The sequence below is a fragment of the Hyperolius riggenbachi genome, chromosome 12 (assembly GCF_040937935.1).
Source record: "Hyperolius riggenbachi isolate aHypRig1 chromosome 12, aHypRig1.pri, whole genome shotgun sequence".
NCBI classification, from domain to species: domain Eukaryota; kingdom Metazoa; phylum Chordata; class Amphibia; order Anura; family Hyperoliidae; genus Hyperolius; species Hyperolius riggenbachi.
In genome coordinates, this window is record NC_090657.1 from 150395644 (window position 1) to 150421876 (window position 26233).

Below are 26233 nucleotides of genomic sequence, written 5' to 3' on the forward strand. Positions count from 1 at the left end.
GCAAGTTTATGCACAAATGACTGCACATTTCTAACATGCTGGAACATTTCTGCAATAAGCCCTCAAGATTTAGCGGAGTTATAATTCTCGTCGTTACTTGTTTATTACTCACACACAGCACCATTATCACAGGAGGAGTTTGAATCTCTCCAGCATCATGCATGTAATAAACAAAGGCAGCTCCATAAAATATGGCAGATATGAGTCCGTACAACACTTATGGTTTATTGTGAGTGACTAAATGCAATGTTTGCCATAATACCGCTGGACTGGCTTTAAAGTCCATTCATGAGAGGAGAAATTTCCCATTACATCCATCCCTTATCTGTACACTAGAGGTCCTGCCTGCACAGCGTGTAAATAGGAGCCACAGGCCAGGAAATATATGCTCTGTTAGTTCTGTTCAGCTGCAACACTCACCAACGGTGCCTAGAACAAGTCAAAGCTCAAAATCACAATGTGCGTAATTTTCTCCCATCTTTCTTTCTGCGCATGTGGGCTCTACAGGGACTGGATTCCTGCTGGGGCAATCAAGCAATTATCTCCAAAGCCAAGTTCAAAAGCAATTAACAAATGCTTCTCTGGGCTTATCTCCATCCTCCGACATGGGACATGTTAACATCCATGACGGACATCAAAGGGGATTCTCTGCCTGGCATTACTGCTGCGCTCCATACTCCAGGCTGGCTGGAGGAGGAGGGAGAGGGAAAATCAGGTTATGGAAATTGATCTGCAGATGGAAAGTACCGGAACTATTTCAGCTTGTTTGAGGACATTTCCTTTAAATCCTCACTCCTCCACTGTAATTAGGATTCACCATTTAAAATATTTATTAAAAATACCCTTAACCAATGGCGATAGCCACATATGTATGGTTTATTTTTCTTTGGAGTGGCTTTGAGCTATATAGTGCATAGTGAGCCCTGGGGCGTGAATGAAGTTAAATGTTCTGAAGATTTAAGAACCTTGTACTCTAATCATATTACCTAAAACCTTTGTAGTGCGGTAGAAAAAAATGACATAACTGTGCATTTATTAGTTCTATATTTCAGTGCTGTCAACAGAATTTAGTTCCAGATGTAGCAAACAACTTGTATGAAGAGAACATTGCTCAGGCTGTAAATCCACAACACTGGGAGCCATAATAAACTCTAAAGCCCAATCTACATGATACGATTCTTTGTACATTTCGATTATGATTCTATTTACGATTTGATTAAATCCGACATGCCCGATCGGGATTCGATGCAATTCGATTAGCCATTGTTTTGCAATTGCAAATCGAACTGAATCGAATCGAATCCCGATCGGACATGTCGGATTTAATCGGATCGTAAATAGAATCGTAATTGAATCGTGCAAAGAATCGTATTGTGAAGATTGGGCTTAATATGTATCTACAGAGTGGAGATGATGGTCACCCGATGTTTGACTGGATAAGGTACTAACCTCATTATCTCATATCTATATGTACATAGCAAAGAATGGAAAAGTGTGTGTGTGTGTGTGTGTGTGTGTGTGTGTGTGTGTGTGTGTGTGTGTGTGTGTGTGTGTGTGTGTGTGTGTGTGTGTGTGTGCGCGTGTGCGTGTGTGCGTGTGTGCGTGTGTGCGTGTGTGCGTGCGTGCGTGCGTTATTCATCATTTTTATAAGTATAAGGTGGTGGTCAGCCCCCCAGGTACAAGGATGTCTGAATGAGCCCTCTGCCCCACAATGCAGCACTGCCAGCACACCAGAAGTCTGTTGGTGGTCAGATCGTGTCTGCAAGTTCAACCATGGAAGAATGACATATCCAGCATACAGCCCCCCATAAACATGAGATGACCGTCACCCAGTCTGAACAATAAATATCATATGAAGAAACAATACCCTTCAAGTGTAATAGTTAGCACTCTCGCCTTACAGCACTGGGTCTCCGGTTCAAATCCCAGCCAGGGCACTATCTGCAGGGAGTTTGTATGTTCTCCCTGAGTCTGTGTGGGTTTCTTCCGGGCACTCTGGTTTCCTCACACGTCCCAAAAACTTACATATAAGTTACTTGGCTTCACCCTACAATTGGCCCAAGACTATGATACATATACTACACGACACAAACATAGACATATGACTGTGGTAGGCATTCGATTGTGAGCCCATCTGAGGGGACAGTTAAGTGACAAAACAACATAATCTGTACAGCGCTGCAGAAGATGTCGGCGTTATATAAATACTAAATAATAAGATGCTCTCTGTGGAAAAACATCACTTCTTACAATATTCTTCATTTGGTTTGCAAATTCTTCTATGAAATAATGACAATATAGGTGCCCATAAGCGGTACAATCTTCTGAACGATTGGCCATCCAATTGAATTGTTCAGACCCAACAGCGGTGGGCAACATGATAAGCAATCTGATCAGGCTAATAGAAATCATCCGAAATCCGGATTGATGGAACGATCCACAGAACGATCATTCTTTGTCAATCAGCGCTATTAACGGTATCTGATGGATCGTACTGTCGATTGTTTGGGAGACTGAACCATTAATGGGAACCTTAGTGGGCGCCCATACACTGCTGGATATTGTGGGCCAATTGACGTTAGCCCAAATGATCTTTAGATCAATTACCACCCAAAATTGGTCAAATGGATTGATTGGGTATGGGGGAAAATCTTGGTTGCAAGGGCTCGATTGGGTGTGTGGCATTTGATATTGCAACGACCAATGGACCCCTGGCCGGTGTTTGACTATATCTGAAGTGCCTTGTTCTATTATAGAATGTAAAGGAGATTCTGACCCGGGATGAGCAGTGATTTTACGCTACATGGAGCTGTACCTTACACAGTAGTGGGGTTTATTCCTTCTTATCAGGGTTTACTGAGATTTGATTAGAATTCAGTCTCCAGTGTGGCGAATTGATTAGTACTCCCTACTTTCATCAGTGAATACCAATCATGAGCACAACTGTTCTGCAATCTAAGGGAACATGCATGTATCAAATGATCATATCAGGTGACAGTTTTTCCTTGATCAAGTTTATCCCAGATAGGCAGGGTATTCTGTTGTATTGAGAGGTGAGGGGGAAGGACTATCAGGAGATAGCCCACTGCAGGAACTACAGTAGCATTGCTCAAGAATGATCCACCTTGTTTGATGACTGAAGGAGCAGCAACCAAGAACAGGGACAACTGTACACACTCTAGATTTTCAACTAGAGAATAATGAACGATCATTTTGAGTAAGGAAATTCTAAGTTGTGTATATAGCTTAACTACGCGTAGCCAGCTTTAGAACTACTTGACATCCTAGGTGGGTAGGGGAGGTAAGTGTAGGAAGAGACAGGTTTATGTTAAATTGGGCCCTAGGCAAAACTGAATGAGGGGCCCATAGTATTTTCACACTGACAGTAAACTTGTGACCTCTACAATCCCTGACTTGTGGGGCCCCTAACGAGCTTGGAGCCCGTTTACCCCTATGGAAGTACCCATGAGTGCAGGCAGCAGCGTAACTACAAAGCATGGGCCCCTAGCAAAACTTTGATAGGGCCCCCCAATGTTCAAACCCTTTCCCTTCCCAAACCCTTGTGACCCATTTTGTAATGGTCATAAAACAAGTGTGGACATCGTAATCTTCACCACCATAACAAGTGTAGCCCCAAAATGACGTGATCTGAAGGACTGACCTCTCTATTAGAGGGAGTGAAGTAGTATTTGTGCACAGCACTGGGCCCCCCTGCAGTTGCAGGGGCTTCTCCCCTGTAGTTACGCCCCTGAGTGCAGATCATGTCCAGCAATATGCAGTGCCAGCTATGTCGGGGATGTCAGATGTTTGACAAAATTCCTTTCAGGTTTGTTTCATGCAGACTGAATACATCCAGGACATATAAAGGAATTAACCGTACAAGTAAAACATAGACAAGTCGAGAAGAACAAGGCTCCTGTTGCCTTTCAATACTGTGCACTGGAGCTTTTTCTTGTCAGACCCATTTATCTGTTGAAATTGCTATGGATATTGAAAATAGTAAAATAACTCTGTAATAATGTAGATTTTAAGATTGAAGTAATGTTACGCTCCTTAGGAAATGATCTTACTTTCAGTCTGAGAATCCGCGCTTCTTTTGGCATCCACTGGGGGAGCTGGCGCTCTTTCCTGTTTTCCATTCTGCTTGTGCTTGTGCCGCGCGCTCTCCAAGGCTCTAAGCTTGCGTGCGTGCTTGTGACCCTTGTAATGAGCTTCAGCCTGGTTCTGTGATACAAGATGAAAGAGACATGAGGATAATGACCATTTTAAAGACCTTCAACATTCCTGCTTTGTTATGGCAGACGCAGAGCATGGAAATAAAAAAAACTACATTAAAGCAAAGGACGACTGCTGTATAGTCTAATAATGCAATACTAGGTGGGTATATTGCAGTTACTGCATTATAATTCCCAAACGTGCAGCAAGATATGATTTTAATCTGACACTTCACATCATTGTGAGGCTTTATTCTATAAGAAATGTTTGAAAAGGTACAAAACTATCAGTGGCGTAGCTAAGGAGCTTTCGGCCCAAGTGCAAGTTTTACATTGGGCCCCGCAAGCACTTTATACATAACAACTGATGCAGCGAACCAAAACCTGCCAAGGACAACCACAGTGTCAGAGGTGCAAGAAGGGGATGGGGGACAGCTTGTTAATGATTACTACTATTCAAAGCATTTATTGAAATGATTATTCCCAACACAGGACCAATAGAGAGCTAATGTTGTGGTTGAGGAAGGGCCCCGGTGCATCCACAACCTCTGCATCCCCTATTGCTACACCACTGAAAGCTGCACTTATTACTTCAAGCTCTGCGAGAAGATGGTGCTGAAATGTATTTATGCAACATAAAGTTGGTTGATGTTGTTCTTGGTACAGTAGGAAAACAAAGGTTTGCTTTCTTAAAACTTTTTTTTTTTTTTTTACTAAAATGCTATGGAAAAAACTTTTGTTTGCTCCATAGAGCCAAACTAATCCATGCCATGCACTGATGAGGATCAACCAATCCGGAACAGTCTGTATGCATGTTGGATTATTATGGCTCTGTACAAATTAACCACTTGCCGACCGCACGCTTATACCGTGCGTCGGCAAAGTGGCAGCTGCAGGACCAGCGACGCAGTATTGCGTCGCCAGCTGCAGGCTGATTAATCAGGAAGCAGCCGCTCGTGCGAGCGGCTGCTTCCTGTCAATTCACGGCGGGGGGCTCCGTGAATAGCCTGCGGGCCGCCGATGGCGGCTCGCAGGCTAAATGTAAACACAAGCGGAAATAATCCGCTTTGTTTACATTGTACGGCGCTGCTGCGCAGCAGCGCCGTAAGGCAGACCGGCGATCCCCGGCCAATCAGCGGCCGGGGATCGCCGCCATGTGACAGGAGACAGCCTGTCACTGGCTGCACAGGACGGATAGCGTCCTGTGCAGCCCGGATCTCCAGGGGGGGCCAGGTAGGAGAGGGAGGGGGAGGATTTTGCCGCGGAGGGGGGCTTTGAGGTGCCCCCCCCCCCGCAACACCCGGCAGGCAGGAGCGATCAGACCCCCCCAGCACATCATCCCCCTAGTGGGGAAAAAAGGGGGGCGATCTGGTCGCTCTGCCTGCACGCTGATCTGTGCTGGGGGCTGCAGAGCCCACCCAGCACAGATCAGCTGAAACAGCGCTGGTCCTTAAGGGGGGGGTAAAGGGTGGGTCCTTAAGTGGTTAACAAGCTGACACATCATTGCATTCCAGTGGATCTGGAGGTGTGTTTAGCTTCTAAGGGCAACAATGGTTAATTTGCATAAATTCAGCAGTGATGCAATAGGAGACATCTCAAGCTCACTCCAACCTGAATTATCGCAAATTCTTTCTGTTTTAAGAAAGCAAACTTTTGTTTTCCATGCATTTTAGTAAGGGGGCTTTTAGGACCATTGTAGCCCCTTACATACTCCAATGAGTTCTGGGTCACCATGATCTTGCAGGTTAGTCTGTACCTCTTGGTACAGTAGAGAGAAGTCCAGTATGTAGGTGAAATCAAAGTAGTAACTACAAATAATAGGGTTCCACAATGAAATACAGTATTAATGCCCCCCCCCCCCAATGTTCTTTCTCTTCTTCTCCTGGTGACCCCCTATCTGCTGGCTACAGCTTAAAATGGAAGCAAATGTTGACTTACTTTCTGAATGACTTCCCGCTGATGACACAGATGGATAATTCTGCCTTATTTATTAGCACAGCAATGACAATGCATTTCATGGGTGATACTCAGCTTCTTCAGGTCAATAAAGTAGCTGTACACCAATGGAGCTATGAGCGTGTCTCAGGAGGTTAATTTCAGCAGTGAGTGTGTGTGATTGGTGAGAATTAGGTTGATGGAAAAAGTTAACAGTTGGGGGGTGGGGGGCAAACTATAGTGACAGGAAGCTGGTGATTGGGTGGCAGGAGGCTAGCAGGAAAAGGAAAAGGAAGGGAGGGCTAACTATTCCTGGGTAAACTCTTGAGGTATTTCAAGCTCAACCGCCCAAAGTATTTGCTTTTGTTTTAGTGGGAGTTGTTGTTTTTTTGTTGTTTTGTTTTTTGTTTTTGCTTAGGGTACTTTAGGCTGAGTTGATTTTACTGTCATTGCAGAGGCCGCAATAGGGGTTCAGAGTTCAGGTAATGGTCAGTGATTGTTTGTGAGGACCTCATTTTGGTACAGATTACGCTGTATAATGTTGTGGTTGATGTCGGGGAGGACAGCTTTTGAGTCTGTGCACAGCTGTCTCTTAGTCGGGGTTTGCAGTTGAGGACTGTTTATTTCCTGTTCGTGTCCTCCAGAGCCCCTCCTTCAGGTTGTGCTTATTTTGGGACCACCTCCTCATGCTCGCATCCAGGACTTTACACGAGCATCACCCCTTATCTGGAACTCTCTTCCACAGCCTGTACGTCATGCTCCAAACCTGGACATCTTCAAATGCACTCTTAAAACACACCTTTTCAGACAAGCTTATAACATTCTATAGCCCTTATTTACTTATCTGTCGCAATGTAATCAGAGGCAAAGAATCACTGCCTCATCCATCCTCCACCCCCTTACCTAGTGTGTCCCCCACCACCCATTAGATTGTAAGCTCGCAAGGGCAGGGTCATCCTCCTAATGTTTACTGTTTTGTAACAATATTTGTGCTGCTTGGAACTCTGCTGTACATTTGTTAGTTGTATCTATGTTCCCCTTGTCGTCTTATTGTGCTTTGTAAAGCGCTGCGGAATATGTTGGCGCTATATAAATAAAAAATAATAATAATAATAATAATAATGTTTTATTCTTGTTACTTATGTTGATTTATTGTAATTTATAACTAGTAGTGTATATAAAGGGCTGCTTTGGCCACTGATTTCCACTGAGCAGTTATTGCCTTTATTTTGGGGGTTAGGTTCACATTGAGTAAGGCATTGTGCAAGGAGAGAGTTCCTCATTAATTCCTGGGTAGGCTTCTGGCAAGGGTGAGACACAGGTACATGATTTGGGAGGTGAGACTCTTGAGTTGACCTGAACTGCGCAATTTGTCTTGGTTGCAAGGAAGTAAAGTTTGCTTTTTTTTCCTGCAGCTTGACAACATCATAATTGGTAGTCCTTTGATGCAGAGGCACTATGAACTATGGGAATTATGCTAGGTACACACAATGCAATTTTCTGACAGATTTACTGTCAGATCGATTATTTCCAACATGTCCGATCTGATTTCCGAACAATTTTTCCTAGAAGTGAATGGAAAATTGTTCGAAAAATCGATCGGAAATCGGATCGGACATGTTGGAAATAAATAATCTGACAGTAAATCTGTCAGAAAATTGCATTGTGTGTACCTAGCATTATACTACTGCGTAAGCGATTTCTTTTTTATGTAGCTGTTCGGAATAATAAATAACAAACAACTTCGGAATATAGTACTGAGCGGAAGGGCACGAGGCCCTTCGGGATGAAAAACATGTCAAAGTTGTGTCACTGTATCTATTTGCACCCTATGTATGTCTTTCCCAGTATGATGTTTGACCAACTGCTGTGAGTAGTATCCCACAGGATCTGAGGTGGTTGATAACACTGCCCCTCGGACTTATCTATTCACCCAGTTGTATTACGCTTCCCTTACTATATGAATGAAGTAGTAGAATATCTACCGATATTCTACTGCCACTATTCCTGTGCCCTTTTAAACAGACATTGCAAAGGGAGAAACAGGGGTGTGTGCTTCTGACCAGTTTCACCTGACTTATATACTGGCTGCCTCAAGTCTATTGACTCATTCAAATTTAAATATTAACTGACTCTCGTCTAATTAAAATGGCAAAGCGTTGCAAACTGATTTGCAAACCCTTAATTTCCTGGGGGTACAAGGAGGCCTACACGCGGCGCCCCTGTTGAGATGCAAGTATTTGCATGGGCCAACTCCTGCAGGAATGTCAGGGAGTTAGCCTTAGATCCTGCACAATCTGGTAGGCGATTGCAGTTTGCAACGCTTTGCCATTTTAATTAGACGAGAGTCAGTTAGACTTGAGGCAGCCAGTATATAAGTCAGGTGAAACTGGTCAGAAGCACACCCCCCTGTTTCTCCCTTTGCAATCCCTTTTAAACAGACACCTTCTTTATCAAATGTATGCTGCTAGTTGCTTTAATTTTTGTGACACAATTCTAGGATAGATGTCAGTTCCAGCGAGCAGCCAGGCACATTCTGTGCTCCATTCCCCTGTGCAGAAAGGGGAAGAAAGCTGACATCTAATTGCATGCCACATACATTAGCTTTGTCTTTCATTCGCTGTCGCTTTCCTCCATGTACACACAGACAAGCTACATAAAAGTGGGCTAAAAGGCTTCCAAAAATATAGACGTAGGCAGAAAAAAAAAATCAGATTTGGTCTCTCGCCATGAATTGGTCACAGACTTTTATAACGGGCTCTCTAATCTCTCTACAGCCTGGGTCACCCTATCCTTGAAATAAGAATCTTTGTCAGACAGGTGCTCTAACAAATGCTGTTTCCCAAGATAAGAGGGGGAGCCCCATGCAAGACACAGCGATGTTGTAACATTCTCCACTACAGCAGAAAATAAGCACGCAGAGGAGGGTGATAGCAGTCTGTACATCCAGTCCACGGCATGGGGGGCTTCACGCCTGCTGCTGATCTATTTGCATTCAGAGGACATTATTGTAGGCATAATGAGGTGCATACTGATGGCAAGCCTGCAAGATGCTGATAAGACTCAGCCACAATAAGAGACAGGAGGGGGGGAAACCTTTTCCGAGCACAGACTGACAATGCAGTACAGCAAGAGCAGCCTGGCCGTCCTGTCCTCTGCAGTGTGTCTCATTTAACCCATTTCTAGACTGACACAGGAAGAATATATTTCTGAATATGACCTACCAGCACCTCATCTGCAATAAAAGAAGGAAATCTAAAGTTTCTAAAAGAGAAAAGAAAGCAGGACCATAAAGCCACATGGCTGATAGCCAAAGTATTAAACCAGCGATACTTCATTGAGGAGGGCTTTTAAATGTACCTGAGGCAAACCTAAAGCCAGAAAATGAGACACCTAAGAGGAGGAAAGCCTTTGGATCCTGCAGAGGCTTCCCACATCCTCCTGGCCCCCATGGGTACCGCTGTTACATGCGGATCCCTGGAACATATTATACAACAGCTTGTCGGATAGGTTATGGTGGCTGCGCTCCTCTTTATGCACAAGTGCAGCTGTATTGCGCCTACGTGAGTACGACCACACCTGCACAGTAAGGCACAGCTGCTCATCCATTAGCGACTCCAGGGTGCTACTGCAGTACGGTTGCACTTGTGTATGAAGAGAAGCGCGGACGCGCACTTCTAGAGGGTCCCGGGCATCGACGGTGGTCTGGAGGAGGGTGTGAGAAGCCGCTGGAGGATCCAGATCCCAAGTTCAGAATCGATCTCTTTCTGGATCATCAGATCATCAGGCAAGCTGGCAAATATCTATCCAAATATTTGCTATCCATCTCTGTGTATGTCCTTTTGATATCCAATTGGAAAAAGATTGGAAATCTGATTGGAATTATAAAGGATTGCATACATGTGTATGCTAGCTTTCTACTATATACATTCAATACCAGATCTGAACACTCATTCAAATAGGATCTGAAGGGAAAATTGCATGGGTTGTACAAAGCTTTAATGCCTGGTACACCATGTAATTTCTCCGTCAGATAGACAGATCAAATCGATTATTTCCAACTGGTCCGATCTGATTTCTGAACTTTTTTTGATCTATTTTCTATACAAATCACTTCTATACAAAATCAATCAGAAAAGTGATTAAAAATCAGATCAGACCTGTCGAAAATAATCATTTCGACCTGTCTATCTGACGGGAAACTGCATGGTGTGAACCAGTCATAAAGGAAATGTTAAATGTGAAAAATGTTCTTTAATGCCAGGAATACACCATGAGGTTTTTTGGCAGATAGATGGCTCAATAGATAATTTCCGTCAGGCCCGATCTGATTTCGATCGTTTTTCTGATCGATTTTCTCATAGAAATGAATGGAAATCGATCAGAAAAAACAATCGGGAAAAAGCGATCGGCCAGCAAATCTGCTGAAAAAAACTCATTGTGTATTCCCAGCATTACTTACCTAGGGTTTCTTCTAGCCCCCTGTAGTCCTACTGGTCACTTGCCGTCATGCCGTGCTGCTACCTTCAGCCAATGTACCTCCTCGGACAGCTGCATGCGTGGCCCTGGACTGTGCTCCTATGTGATCATGCTTCCGTAGCTAGGAGCATTCTGCACTTTTGCAATATGTGAAAATTGCAACTGCACATGTGCCGAGCGCTCCCGCTAACATGAGTGCGATTGAGGTGGTGAGTGCATTGTCCGGCAACTGGCTAAGTCGGCCAGCTTTCCGGGGAACAGCGACTGAAGGAAACAACGCAGAATGACGGCTAGGGACCAGGAGGACTACAGGGGTCTAGAAGAAGCCCTAGGTAAGATAAAGCCAAATTGGCCACCAAAGGCACCCGCACCAGCATGGGCGGGGGCAGGTTCCCAGTGGAGATGTGAAATTGGGCAAACTATCTGTCTATCAACAGGAAGACTGCTATTGGGTCATTATTCATCGACTCATGATGCATACAACTGGATTGTGTATAGGTTTGGAGCAGAGCCGGGACAAGGTCCTCCAGCACCCAAGGCTGAGACACCAAAGTGCGTCCCTCCATCCCTACCACCCCAACCATCACACACTGATTGCTATTAGACTAAGAGGCACCACAGGGCCCACAACCTCCCCAACACCTTAATATCTAGTTATCTGGCTTGCAGTCACTGCCATGTATCCCCTATTCTTATTTATTTCTGCTTCAAACACAATTAGGAAGGACAGCTGAATGAATTCTGCGCCCCCTCCTACACTGCGCCCTGAGGCTGGAGCCTCTCCAGCCTATGCCTCGGCCCGGCCCTGGTTTGGAGCACAACTGCCATATGAACGCTGCACTTTGTTATCTACACTTTTATTGGGTGTTTACAGTTTGTATATGAATTATTCAGATAAACTGTCTCTTTTCAATTATAGTAAAGGAAAGCGACCTATACTGGACCAAACATTGATTATTGACTCTATGAACTCTTCAGGATAAGTGCCTGCTATCCTATATTCAACCAAAGGTTAAATTTTACCAACAAATGTGGTAGCCCCCCTGAGTACAACGGTGGTGATGATTGCATGCCTGCTTATTTATATGGTCGTTTTATGTGGTGTAGGTTTTTGTAACAATTAAAATAATTTCTTTTTGCATATTTGAGCAGTTTTTTATTATTATTGCTAATGACGTTGTCTTGTTCAATTCAACATAAGTCGATGTGAGATGTTACCCCATCCTCTTGCCTTCACAATTTCTGTTTCAGATTTAAATTACTTGGGCTGGGGATCTTCTGACATTTTTGGATTTTTTTGTGCAAAAATTCTGGAGCCCTCAGGCAGTTTTTTTTATTTATCCATGGGATAGTTCACACTTGAATCTGATTTCAGCATGCAGGAATCTTGACAATCTTTAGCTACTGTGGAAATGGAATAACTACATTTGTAAGCAGACAACCCACACAGTGTGCAAAACATCGCATGTGGACAAACCAGCACATTTTCTGCACTGACAAGTGTGGTCCCAGTCTAAAGCATTTTGTGTTTCCTTTTGCAAGATACCTCCCAAACCTACTATAGATCTTCCTACTTGTGTTCATGGGGACTGTTGGAACGGCAACCTTAGGGGTATGACTGCTGGCACAAGTACCCTTGGCTAGGGCTACAGAACAGTTGGGCAGCAGCTAAGTAAACATCAGGTTTTCATCCAGTGTGCTATCTACATGGAGTTTGCATGCTTGCATTCTTTGTTTGGTGTGGTTACCTCTCACATCACAAATATATGCTGCTGGTAGGTTTACTGGCTCTGATGGGCATTAAGCTTTGTACAAACAAGTCCAAGAGATCACGCACGGTACGCACCAACAGTCCGTAATTGTGAGAGCAGGACCAAGTCACAACCATACAACCAAGTATCCAAGAAAGGTCTGCACACCACACTTTTAAGGAACTGCATTTATTGTTCCATCACCTATAACACAAGCGACCGTATCATCAATAATAATCGTTTCGGGCTGTGCTGGGCCCCCTTCATCAAGGTACAGGACAGATACAGATATGCAGTCAGGTGGGACAAGTTTCTCTCCACCAGGCAGCAGAGAAGAGAGCTGGCACAGATAGAGGTTTTCCTTGCAGCCCTTCAGACAGTAACCCTTAAGGTAGCCATACACTGGTCGATTTGCCATCAGATTCGACCAACTGACAGATCCCTATCTGATCGAATCTGATCAGAGAGGGATTGTATGGCTACCTTTACTGCAAACAGATTGTGAACCGATTTCAGCCTGAAACCGTTCACAATCTGTTGTGGTGGTGGTGGTGCTGCCGCCGCTCCCCCCGCCTGCATGCCCGCATACATTACCTGCTCCGCCGGCGCGACTCCAGTCCCCAGGTCACCGCTGCTCCGTCTCCGCTCTGGACTCCGGCCCCGGCATGCTTTACTTCTTCCTGCCCGGCAGGAAGTTTAAACAGTAGAGCGCCCTCTACTGTTTAAACTTCCTGCCGGGCAGGAGACCAGCGCGGACACGGAGCAGCGGTGACCGGGGGTAGTCGTGCCGGCGGAGCAGGTAATGTATGTGGCTCTATTGCGTCGGTTGTCGGGTATTCGAACGCCGCTAGCGACGCGCTCCCTACCCGCGGGCGATCGACGCTAATTTTCCGCACGGAGCAATCGACGGGATCGGACGAAAAGGATCGAAATTCGGCGTGTAGCGCGAACGATTGGCAGCAGATTCGATCCCAGTGATCGAATCTGCTGTCGAAATGGCGGCAAATTGGGCCAGTGTATGGCCAGCTTTAGACTCCTGCTCCAAGATGCAGAAGAGCAACTTGAGAAAACATCCAAGCATTGTGTGTCTTCTGTTTATTGAAAGTTCATCTAAAATAATAAGAAAGACTGATAGATTTAGAGGGACTAGAAGGGAACATGTAGATCTAAAGATATGCCGAGGATGTCTCTTGCTATTGTAATGCTGTCAATGCACAGAAGAGGGAAAACATCCTCATAACAGAACAGACTCCTTAGGTGGTTTAGCAGATTAGTTTTAGTGAATTAAAGCCATATTTTCCCGTAAATTACCAAACTTCTACCGACCTGTGAAAATCTCTGTGAATTTGGAAAAAATGTCTAACATAGCAAATGCGGTATTTTACAGACCTGTTTTGTTTTATTATCAAACAGCCTTTTGCGAACTGAAGCCATTCTTTCAAGGTGCACAGCTGGAAGAGCCATCAGCTCTCTGTAATAGCAGTGGTCCATTGCTACAGAAGCCCATGGACATGATTTGCTCATCTGCAGGGGGTACCTTCTGCAATCTACTATCTGCCAAGGATGCCATACACAATGAAGATTATGGCCCATATCCTATTAACCTTAATCCTGATTTTTCCTCAAGTACATATTTTCAAACCAAATTACTAAAAAAAAAGTTTGATATTACTTGTTTACCTTCACTTTAGTAATTCTTCATTTTTCAGGTCTGAAAAGTTTTTTTTTTTTTTAAGACAAACAAATATCTCCTGAGAGAAAACTCAAGAGAAAAGTTAATTGGATAAAGGCCTGTGTCTGCTGAAATGGGGCCTAGTTACCATGTTTCAGGATACACAATACAGAATGGGGCGGAAAATGGACAAAAAGTCAATTTACTGCCAGGTAACATCATTGCAGATAGGCTGACTAGAATGATTTTTGTCAAATGTAGAAGTAATTTCCCTTTTAAAATATTCCAATTACAGTACAAGGCTGCCCTGCTCATCTTTTAATTTCCATAGTCTCTGGGTCCCATCTAGAACAATCATGCAAACATCCCTAGCACACTCTAAGGCCTATATTGGAGAGAAGCCATATATCCTACAAGTATGTTTTTGGGATGTGGAGTGAAATTCGAATTTTCAGCGGAAACCCACTCAAACGTGTGTAGATTGTTCACACCACACAGATACTGTCCTTGCCAAGATTGTATCATGTTACCTGTTCTGCATCGTAATCATTGGATCAGTGATTCAGAAAGCTTTCAAGTGAAGCGTAACTGAATATAAACTGACTAGTGGCCTTAGCCCGTTTAAAAACGGGCTAGGTCTGTCTTACTTCGCCACACGTGCGCACGTGGCATGCGTGCCTCGCCGTGCGCACGTGACGCGCACACGCCCTGCACACATGCTGTGGCGCACACACACGCCGGTCCCTTCTGGCCCCGCCCTCCCCCGCCTCTCGGCAGTGTCTCTGCGTCTGTCCCTGCACATGCGCAGTGCTAAAAAGCACTGACACACGGACCGACGCAGTGACACTTGCCTTTTATTAGGTAGGATAAGAAAAACAATCATCTATTCTCCTACTCCTAAAAGTATATTTAAGGTAGCCATATATCTAGCAATGATGGGCAGATTTAACCAAGAAACAGATCTCTCTCAGATCAAATCTGATCGGCGAGAGATCTGTCAGCTGCCCATACACCGCAGGCCAATTCCCTTGCGGGAATCGGCCTGGTGATGTTGCCTTGTCGCCCCCAGCGCGGTCTCCCCTAGTGCCAGTGCATGAATACTTTACCTGTCGGTGTCCGCTGCTAGCTCTGTTCTCCTCCTCACACACACATGGTCCATGTGGAACGTGGGCACATGAGTGACATCACAGACATGCCCAACGTTATGCCGGCAACCACGTGGGGCGCGTGTATACGAGGAAGAGTGCAGAGACTGAGCCAGCGGTGGACACTGATAGGTAAAGTGTTCATATGCAAGGGCACCGGGGTGGCACACTTTTCACTGGGGGGACAGCAGCTGGAGTTTCGTTGCATTCGTCCTGATATTGCATGCCGTTACTGCCACGCACCCGATCAAGTATGTCTGCCCAACGTTTTGCAGAATGTCCAATCAATACATGTGACCAATTTCGGCCTGAAATTGGTCGCATCGCCAATCGGGTATGCTCTTAGCAGCGCCGATATTCATTTGACTATATTCATTGAATCGGATGGTCAATCGGCCGCCAAGTCGCGTGATGTATGCCCACCTTTAGATATCCCACAGTTTTGTGTTATGTTTAAAAACATTAAAAAAGTATATTTATTGATTTGTTTCAGCTCAGTGAAACAGTCTGCCCCGTGTCTCAGAGTGCAAAAATATATGAACTGTTGACCTTTTTTATCTATCCACGTGCTAAGAAGCCCAGCTCTCTGACAGAACTGGTCAATATTTACCAGCAAGTCCAATAGGAAAATGACCAAGTAAATGATTCTTTATCAACAATTCCAAATCAGTCTGCAACAGTGATCACTTGGAATTATAAAACAGTCCAATCATTCCATATGTCAGTCAGGAGTAAAAAACTGGCTCACATTTACGGGTCTTAACAGCAGAAGCGATCTGTGCCCCCCCCCCCCCCCCCCCCCCAAAGAAGATAATGATAATAGAAATATATTGCTTGCTGATAACACTGAGTGAGTCATTGCCCATTATCATAAGTGATCTATTGTTGTGTTGGAGAATGGGGGCCCCCCCGATGAGGTCCACAACTGAAAAAAGAAGCAATTGAAGATGTGAAGAGAAAACATACATAAACACACACCGTTATTAACTATCCCAAGTTACCACAGACACTCTGAAAGCCATAGCCGATATTAGCATTTTTGTGTCTATGCAATGGCAATATTCAGCTGCTGTGGCAGCCAGTAAATTCCGCATTGCTGCCACAATTGCTTTCTACGGAAACCTTTTTTTTTTAAAGCCTGAAGCTGAATTCTGTCTTTTTGAGACAAATGTAAAAGAGGTCAGTTTACATAATATGAATAATTGTATTCATGTGTGGACTGTTTTCTGTGGGCATAACCATACTGCTTACATATACAAATCTACTGCAAGCCCACGTATCGTATTTGCATTAAATGAAATCAGCCATCGGTCTTTTTCAAAATATAACAAAAAATGCACAGAATTATAAGAAAAATACTGAAGGACAAACTGCATTCATACAAAAATGGAGGGAGAGGCCCTTCCTGCACAATAGAAAACTGGCTGTAGGAAGGGGTAAATGTGACTGCAAATACATTGTTTCCGGATCTGTATAACATGGCCATGTTACTAAGAGATGGGGCTTCTCTATATTTTTCTTCTTCATATATCATCACAGAACCCTTTTGCCTCTCAGAGTAGCTTTCTAGAGAATGGCATGGCATAAGCTGCCACCCACATGGCTGGTTTTAAGTGAAATGGGGCCCTGGCAAACCTCTCCCCCACCTAGTGGAATTAGTCAGCCTTTGTGCCTTCGCCCTACTCTATAGATGGCAGCATTAGAGCAATCATTAGGTGGCTTTTGTCCCTTAACCCCTCCTGTCCCTTAACCCCTCCATAGAAGTGTCAGGGGAGACTTTGTGCCCCCTCCCCCCTTCAAAAAAATAGCAGTATTTAGGTTGCCTTTGTCCAGGCCTGGATTTACATCACAGGAGCCTATAGGCACATATGTCCTGGCTGGCTGGCTGGCTCAGCTCTACAGGTGCCCCTTAGTATTAGGTAGCCAGAGGTACCCTCAGTATTAAGTTGCTATAGATGACCCTGACTAAAGGAAGATCTCATCAGTGGAATGCCGAGAGCCAGGAGAGTAAACTGCCCTTTACTCTCTGCTCAGAACTGTATAGGGTAGGAGGGAGGGAGCCACTCGCGGAAGGAAGTGAGTCACATTTCCATCATCAGGCGCCTGTAGGCACGTGCTTGCAGTGCCTTATGGTAAATCCAGTGCTGCCTTTGTCCTCCCCTACCCCTATAAAGCCTCCACATAGCAGTATTAGGGCAGCCTTTACCCCCCTACTCCCCATATAGCAGTATTAGGGTACCCTTATTCCCCAACTCTTACCATATAGAAGTACCATATTAGGGTAGCCTTTGTCCCCCAACCTCACCCCCATATAGCAGTATTTGTCTAGCATTTGTCTCTCCCGACCTAGATACTGATGTTAGGGTTCCCCCCTCACAAATCATGCAGAGTGCAATATTATCTTTCTTTTCTCAGTGTGCATCGTCCTCTGTCCCTGCCTGTGCCTCTTGTCCATGCCCGCTGGCAGGTCATAGGTACGGAGACAACGCTTGCGGGGGGCGAGATACATGGACAATAAAGGTCACCCTGAGGATGGAAGGAGGAGCATGTGGGCCAGACAGGTGAGATTATGCTCCTCTGTGTGCACTCTACAACCTTCATTGCTAATTGCACCTTCTGCACCCACCCTAAGAGGGGAGACTTGGGGGGTCCCTTCAGCCTCTAGGGACCTGGGCAACTGCACAGTTTTCTCCTATGTAAGCACCATCCCTGGTCACTTGACACTTACCCTTTCTCCTCTACTGGACAATGGAGGGAATATGGTCTAATCAGGATGGCATCCAGATGGGTAGGTTCCTGGCCAAGTCCCTACCTCATGTGGTAAACCAGCTACCAAATAAAAAAATTCTATGCTTAAAGGGACTCCGAGCAGTGCAGAAACTATGGAAAGATGCATATCATTTTAAAGCTCTCTTTCTCCTCTTTCCAATGATATATAAATCACCGCCCTACGCCTTTTAGTTTTCGCTATTTTTGCGATTGAAATTGCCGCGGCCACGATTTCAATCACGAAAATAAAGAAAACTAAAAGGCGTACGGCAACGATTTAGGTGTCGCCAGAAAGAGGAGAAAGAGAGCTTTAAAATGATATCCATCTTTCCATAGTTACATTGTATTACACAGGCCGACTTTTTCTGCTGAATGGAGCTGCTGACACTGGGGAAAGTGTCGTCCTGTGTAATACAATATAACTATGGCTTGATGGATATCATTTTAAAGCTCTCTTTCTCCTCTTTCTGGCGACACCTAAATCGTCGCTCTACGCCTTTTAGTTTTCTTTATTTTCGCAATTGAAATCGTGGCCGCGGCAATTTCAATCGCGAAAATAGCGAAAACTAAAAGGCGTAGGGCGGTGATTTATATATCATTGGAAAGAGGAGAAAGAGAGCTTTAAAATGATATGCATCTTTCCATAGTTTCTGCACTGCTCGGAGTCCCTTTAAGCAGGGGCGTAGCAATAGGGGTTGCAGAGGTTGCGACCGCATCGGGGCCCTTGGGCCAGAGGGGCCCCGAAGGGCCCTCCCTCAACTGCAGTATTAGCTCTCTATTGGTCCTGTGCTCATAATAATGACTTCTATAGCTATTTGGACTAGTGGTAATCATTAACAAACTGCTCTCCATCCCCTTCTTGCACATCTGACACTGTAGTTGCCATTGGCAGGTTTTGGTGCGCTGTATCAATTGTTACGTATAGAGTGTTTGGGGGCCCCAATGTAAGACTTGCATCGGGGCCCACAGCTCCTTAGCTACGCCACTGCCTTTAAGATTGTAACAGCTATCAAAAACTCGGTGTAGCTTTGAAATGAGAAAAAGAAGAAAAAATAGGCTTGTTCCTGGGGAATATATAACTTCCTTGCTACTTGGCAATAATGTAACAGAAAGAAATCAACATGCAAATTTTCATCTTTGCTAACATGACGGATGAACTGACCCTCTTATTCTTGTTCGCGCTTATGACAGCAAAATTATGTAATAATACAAAATGTAGTCACAAATGATTTATGTGCAGAAGGCCTAGCACTTTATTTTAAAGTAAAACAGAAAAACACAAGGAGTCAGCTAGCCCCACCTTCCCTCTGAAAATGCTATTAGTCTGGCTGTAGCATATTTTTTAGGTTTTTCCCCAACACTTTTTTTTGCATCTTTTTCCTGCATACAAACATGCTAATATTAGTACAGATAGCCAATGTTAATCAATGGGTTTGTTTATCCAATGATTATCTAATGTGATTTGACAATATTGTATCATGCAGCTTTTTTCCAGCTGGCCAGTCACCTACTTTAGAATGTATTGTATAGTTGCTGTGGATGTGTGCATCTCAAGATATACAAATACATGTGGTATGCATAGGTACTCTACATGCAAAAAGCCATATACTAATGCATTTATATCTTTACATGTACTAAAAGTCTCCAGTGGCTTCCAAGGAACTTACAAGGAACCTCAGTAGAGATATCATGAGCAATCCAGAAAATGTAGACTGTATTTAAAAAAAAAAAATGATCTACACGGTTGACCTCCCCACCTTCATCCACCGGGACTTCAACATTCCCATGGATGAGCCCAACACTCTGGCCACCACTCAGCTACTCTCCATCACCAAATACCTTGGCCTCCCCCAACACACCAACAACCCCACCCACCTTGCTGGTCATACTTTTGACCTCATATTCTCAAAAAAAAAAAAAACCACATCCTCACTAACCTGGACATTGCACCCTTCTCCCTCTCTGGCCATCACCTCCTCACCTTTATCCTCTCCACCCCCCTTCCCCACCTGGTTGAAGGCAGAGAGATCTGCACAATCTCAACCGCACCATCCTAGCTGACCCCCTCCACTCCTTCTCCTCCACCCTCCCCATTCTAAGCCCCATAAGGGCTTCCTTTTTCCCCCCATGCTGTACAGTACCTTATTGGCTCAAAAACACAGAGAAACAGCACTAGTGTAAATACTGTAGCAGCAACTCCATTTAGGATTACTCCAACTGTAACCTCAGTATGTCACGCATGGAAAAAACTCCCACCTACATGCACTCAGAGCGTGCTTACTAAATGGGTATCCTAATTCCACCACAGAACAGCACAACATGCTTATGATGCCAAGGCACTTGTATCAACTCTTATCGCTAAATTGGAACCTTCAAGCAGACCCCTCATAGCGTAACTCAGTTTTGAATGAATGAAAGTTATAAAAGTACATTGCATTCACAAAGATTGAAGTAAAAATGCGCATATCAGTCTTCCCCCACACGTCTCCATACTGCTGTCATAAGCTCCTCTCAACGCGTTTAGTCCAATGACTCATCAGGGGCATGTACTACAGCAGCACATTAGTGATTAAATATAAAAATACATGCCAATTTCCCATAGTTCGTTTACGTGATGCCGGTTCTGTCAATTGCACCCCGGACCCCATCAATAATATCATCATTTTTATTTTACCGAAACTGGCAAGAAACAAGCACAAAGAAACACCCGGCCACCGGGAGCCCGATCTGGTGTAATACCCTCTTGATAGGTTCAAAGTACAGAATTTTAGTGAAACTATACTCACAAAGGTGGGTTGCTCTAAAGAGGCAACCACTCGTGCGTGCAGATGGAGAAATACCGTCTCCACTCGGCCTTTTTCGATAGTTTCTTGGTCGCAACTCCAAAAATGAAAAGATATTTTCAACTCTCCTGGTGAGAGAGAGCGAAAAATCTCCTACTAGGTAGGATATGATAGATAAATTTGGAATGTTCGGAGGCGCCCAATTAGAATCATATACAGATCATCAAATTGAGAAGTTGAGTCTAAGTGGATTCTCTTAGAAGAGAAAAATTAAAATGAACTAAAAAAAACTAAAATTTCCTTAACGATATGGTAAAATATGATTTCATTTATTAATTGCGAACAGCACTGGGACAACGCGTTTCTCGGCGTAAGCCGCTTCCTCAGGTCCAATGAGTTCCGGCTACAACGCTGTGAAAGGTTCGGAGGCGCCTGTGTACACATGTTGGGGTCGGGAGGGCGCAAAGTTATGCTAAACAGGTATTTGTAATATTATTAATCTTTACTTTAAGTTCTTAGGATGGCCATGCAACATAGGTAACTGGGTCACTATGGTCACTACTAGCAACAATTTGCAAATCAGAGACTAGCTGCTGTGCCTAGTAACTGCCACTAGTAACTATTTGATGTGACTAGTCGCAAATGTTAGCAACTAGTTTGTATTACTAAGTTTATTAAAAAGGTACTGAAATCTAGATGCAGCTGCCAGTTGCTGCAACTTCAGTCATGATGCGAGGTGTCCCTGCTTAAAATAGCGTTATTGTAAAGTATGGGTTAGGCTAGAAACCCATTAGGAGCGATTTCTAATCGCTAGTGATTTAAAAAAGCTCTTGCTAATGCAATGCTATGGGGGATTTTTATAAAATCACTTCGCTCAAGTGGCATCACACCCATAGCATTACATTAGCAGGAGCTTTCAAATTACAAAGCGCTCAGAAAATCGCTCCTAGTGGGTTTCTGGCCTCAGTCTTATACTGAAAGGCCCTCTCAAATCGGTCTATAAAAATGCCTGACTTTAGTGTTGGTAGCAATACTTACTCTTCTCATTTCTCCCAGATTCCCCTTCGGCAAAAAAAATAAAAAAAGTGTAGTGTTTTCATTTAGGTACTATTGCAACATCTAATAGATTTATTTTAATCTGTTTAGGCAAGGGATAAGGAATGTTCTTTAAAGTATGTCATAGACTTCTTACCATTATTATTAGTGATTTATAAAGCACCAACATATTCTATGGCACTGTACAGAGTAAGAAATAAACATACAGCACATTATATTACAGACAATGGTAAGTATTGGTGGCAGAGTAATTACAATAACAAATGTAACATAACAAACAAAATGTATAGCAACTTCTAAAGGTGCGTACACACGCCGGACTGGAGGCAACGACGGGTCCGTCGTTACCTCCCGCTGGGTGGGCGTGCCAACGACAGTCCGGCGTGTGTAGGCACTGTCGGCGGACTGATACGGCTGCTTCTGCTCAGAAGCAGCCGTATCAGTCCGCCGATAGTGCGTACACACGCCGGACTGTCGTTGGCACGCCCACCCAGCGGGAGGTAACGACGGACCCGTCGTTGCCTCCAGTCCGGCGTGTGTACGCACCTTAAGACACAAAAGGGTGAGAGAATCCAGCCCTTGCAAGCTTACAATCTAGAGGAATAGGGAGGAAACAAAAGATGGGGTAATAAATAAGGTGTGTACCTAGCAGTGTGTTTTAGGATTTATTTACCAAGGAGCAAAACTTGGCCAGAGGTAGAAGAAAGGTGTGTAAGATAAACTTTGCAAGAAAAGGGAGAGGTAGCACTGAATAAAGTATAGAGTCAGTTAATTTGTGTTGATCATGTATTAGGCACAGTTTTAAAAAATAGGAGAGATAGACAAATAAAATGTGTGGGTTTAATGTACAATAGAACTGTTTACATTATAGCTATAGTGGATAAATAGTATATTTTTTCATTTTTCCCCTTTAAAATGCATATAGAAAACCAGGTAATTAGTGAAAAAAAATATCACCCACAAAAAGCCTAATTTGTCATGAACAAAAAAAAACAACAAAACAATATATAGATCATTTAAGCATGATAGGAAGTGATAAAGTTATTGCCAAAGTATTCAGAGCTGTGCTGACCTGTGAAAACAACCTCAGTAAGTGGCTGTAGAGTGTATGCTTGTCTAAAAATTGTGAGTTTTGAGGGAGTGGTTTAAGATTTCAAAGGTTGGAGAGTGACAGATGTGTTTTAGGGAAGTCCAGGGGAGGGGTGAGGCTCGTGAAAAGTCTTGTAAACATGAAGGAGATGATACTAGAGGACGACAAATGAAGGCTGCGTAGGGGATTGCTGTAGGGGTGTTATCTGATACCTAGATTGAAAACCAGACAAAAAAACCCCCAAAGTCTACCCTTAGGCTAATTTCACACCAGGACGTTGCGTTAGAGGGGGCGTTAAGGTCGCATAACGTCCCCTTAACTCAACGCCTGGTGGTGCTGGATCTGGACGTCAGAGTGAGCGGCGTTGTGCAGCTCACTCTGGCGTCAGTGAGCCGTGATGCGCACTCTTTTGCGCATGCGGCATCACGTGGTCCCGCCAGCCAATCGCCGCACAGAGCGGCCGCTCCAGGAAGTAAACACTGCACGTCACAACGTGCAGTGCATATTAATTAGCCATGTGCCTGGCCGCTCTCCGCTCCTCCACAACATTACTGAGCATGTGCAAGCAGTCAAACGCGGCTCGGCCGCGTCTAAAGTACTGCATGCAGTACGTTGTCTTGTGACGCAACGTGGGCACTGTGAACAGCCCCATTGATTTTTCATTGCTGTGCGGTGGGGTGCGTTACAGGCTGCTCTAACGTGCGCCTGTAACGTCCCACTGTGAAACCAGCCTTAAATTAAAAGATCACGGTTACGTTATTTCCAGAGTGGGGATGATTCAGATTATTACGAATGCCCATTCATGACTTGGAATGTATCATTTTTTTTTTCTAAGCCCCAACCTGCCAGCCCTCATTATTCTAGTGGTAAATATGTGGTTACTAACAATACCAAAATGACAAAGCAATACTGTACAACATTATAAACTATTCTTAACACAGTAATAGCACAGCATGAAAACTATTCAACAGCGGGTGATACATTATACAATAGTATTACCAAATTAGAACAAAGCTGTAAACAAATTCCCACTCTGGCAAAATACAGTAACACACAAATGAAATTAAATTTTTGAGTCAGCAATAATATATTGTGAAATACATTCTTCAAGAGTAAGAATAATCATATAGCTCATTAAACACCCCCTTCCAGCTGTATAGAAAAAGACCCAACCCATTTCAGTTGTCAAAAGTAATTAAAACAATATAACATAACCCCTACCAGAAATATAAGATGATAAACATCCACTTGGCAACAAAAAAACACTACATAATGATCTGCCAACCTGTAAGGAACCATTAAAAATAATATGCAGACAAAACACAACATTATAAAATAACTACCATAGACAGTAATGAAAAGATAAAACCTTGTAAAACTATCTCAGTATACGGACTCAGATATATCATGAAATAATTACCCTGTAACCCTCCCCCCTCCCAAGAGCAGTAAAACATTACATAATACCTCTCAACTAGGAATATAATTTTATACAATGTTCCAAGTTAGCAACAAACCACCATACAATATTTTCCTCCAAGAAATAAAACCCTGTTAACTGCTTCATCTGCCACTTAATTAACATTAGATAAGAACATCACTAAAAAGTAATTAAAACGATAATGTAATCCTCAGTCAGTGCATAATGTAAGATTATAACATTCCTCTAACCAGTAATAAAACATTACTAAATTGATTCCCTGCCTGTAATAACATAAAATAGTTATTTTGCATGAAATAAAAAATTGCAAAATAACCTCAAAGTAATAATGAGGTACAGAATGATATCATTTCACTAGCTATGTTAAACATGACATAGTACTCAAGCCAGCCATTTAAAATTATAAAGCAACCCCAGTCAGTAATAAAGCATTACAATAATATTGTTCAGGGAATATACAATTATAATATAAATCACTTGCCAAGAAAATAACATTGAAAATCCTTCCTAGTTGGCAATACAAACCTATATTATAATCCTCAATCAACAATAATGCATTATTAAAGAACCCCTAGAAAGAAATAAAACATTAATAAATATCCTCACTTGCAAAGCAATACTTCATATAGGCTATTCCTCCAGAGAGAGAGATAAACATTATAAAATTATACTCTTGCAAGTAATGCAAAGTTATAAAATAGTCTCACATAAACCCCAGTCAGTACTAAAATAGAACTATTACTATAAAAACATAACAATGTAAAATGCCCCATATCATATTCAGTAATAAAAACTATAAATTGGTCCTTAGCAAGCAATGTGAAATTATAACGTAAACTCTCAGGAGCAATATATGGCTATAAAAAACTCTCCTACTCAGTTATATTACTACAGGGTTGTAATGTTTTATTAATGATTATATACTAACCCCCTTACCTAAAATATAACAATGTAAGCCATCCACGACAATATAATATTATAAAATATCTCCCTTGTCCATAAAATGATAAAATAACCTACAAAAATAATGTTATAAAATGTCTGCAAAGAACAGCGATAAAGAAATAAAATATTCTCTGACCATTAACATTAAAAAATAATAGTACCACACTCAAAAATGACACTGTAAGCATTATAAAACATAACACCACAATCCACCACCTGCAAAATAACTGTATACAAAGGTTTCTCCTGCTAACAAAGTACCACAATTGTGTGTTTATGTGTGAATACATTCTTCAGATGGTAGAAGAACATAATAACAAAGGAATGGAGGGTAAGAAGAGCAGCTGAACAAGTTACAAAGGTAAAGAAAAAGAAATGTCAGTAATACATGTGGTATATCTATCTGTATTTTTTTCCCAGGTAAGGTATATTGTCCCTGTGTATTACACACATAGAACTGTGATGACCTTATCAGACAAAGAATCAGCCTGGCAATGCAATCTGCTCAGCTGCCTATTGCAGGTCTCATAGTCCCTGGCTAACCAGGCATTCTCATCCCTTCACGGTGGTCACTGGATTTTGTAGGAAGGCCTATAATTGGCACGTAGGTAGATCACACTGCTGGCCCAGGGTGTCACGTAACAAGTTTACCAGTGAGGAACAGAAGAGCCCAGAAGTCTATCCCGAATAGTCCAGACAACTGCCTTAGTCACAGCACGTATATAGCTATTTGCCTTTTTATAGTATATGATCCAGGGTGGAAATCAATTAGTCAAGAAGTAACCAAGCAGCTCGGGGTGACACAGAACCACAAGGAAGGTATAGGGGTCCGCTCGGCAGATCTGTCAAAACCAGCCTTATCAGCCTGCAGACAGACTGTACACACGGGGAAACTGTCGGCAGAACGGCCGCCCCGTGGGCGGGTCTGACGACCCGTCGTTTATAGGAATCCG

At 43.3% G+C, this 26233-nt stretch overlaps 1 protein-coding gene across 15 annotated transcripts in view; it reads right to left on the minus strand.

Annotated features, from left to right (window-relative positions):
- Nucleotides 1–26233, minus strand: part of ZNF385C (zinc finger protein 385C) — a 526232-nt gene that overhangs the window by 63364 nt on the left and 436635 nt on the right. For all 15 annotated transcript variants that reach the window (XR_011025353.1, XR_011025355.1, XR_011025354.1 and 12 more), the window contains one exon: nt 4071–4224. Coding sequence is in view for 11 of the 15 variants with exons in the window: in XM_068263763.1 (XP_068119864.1) it covers nt 4071–4224 (154 nt within the window). In the remaining 4 variants the exon portion in view is untranslated. The remainder of the gene's footprint in view (nt 1–4070; nt 4225–26233) is intronic.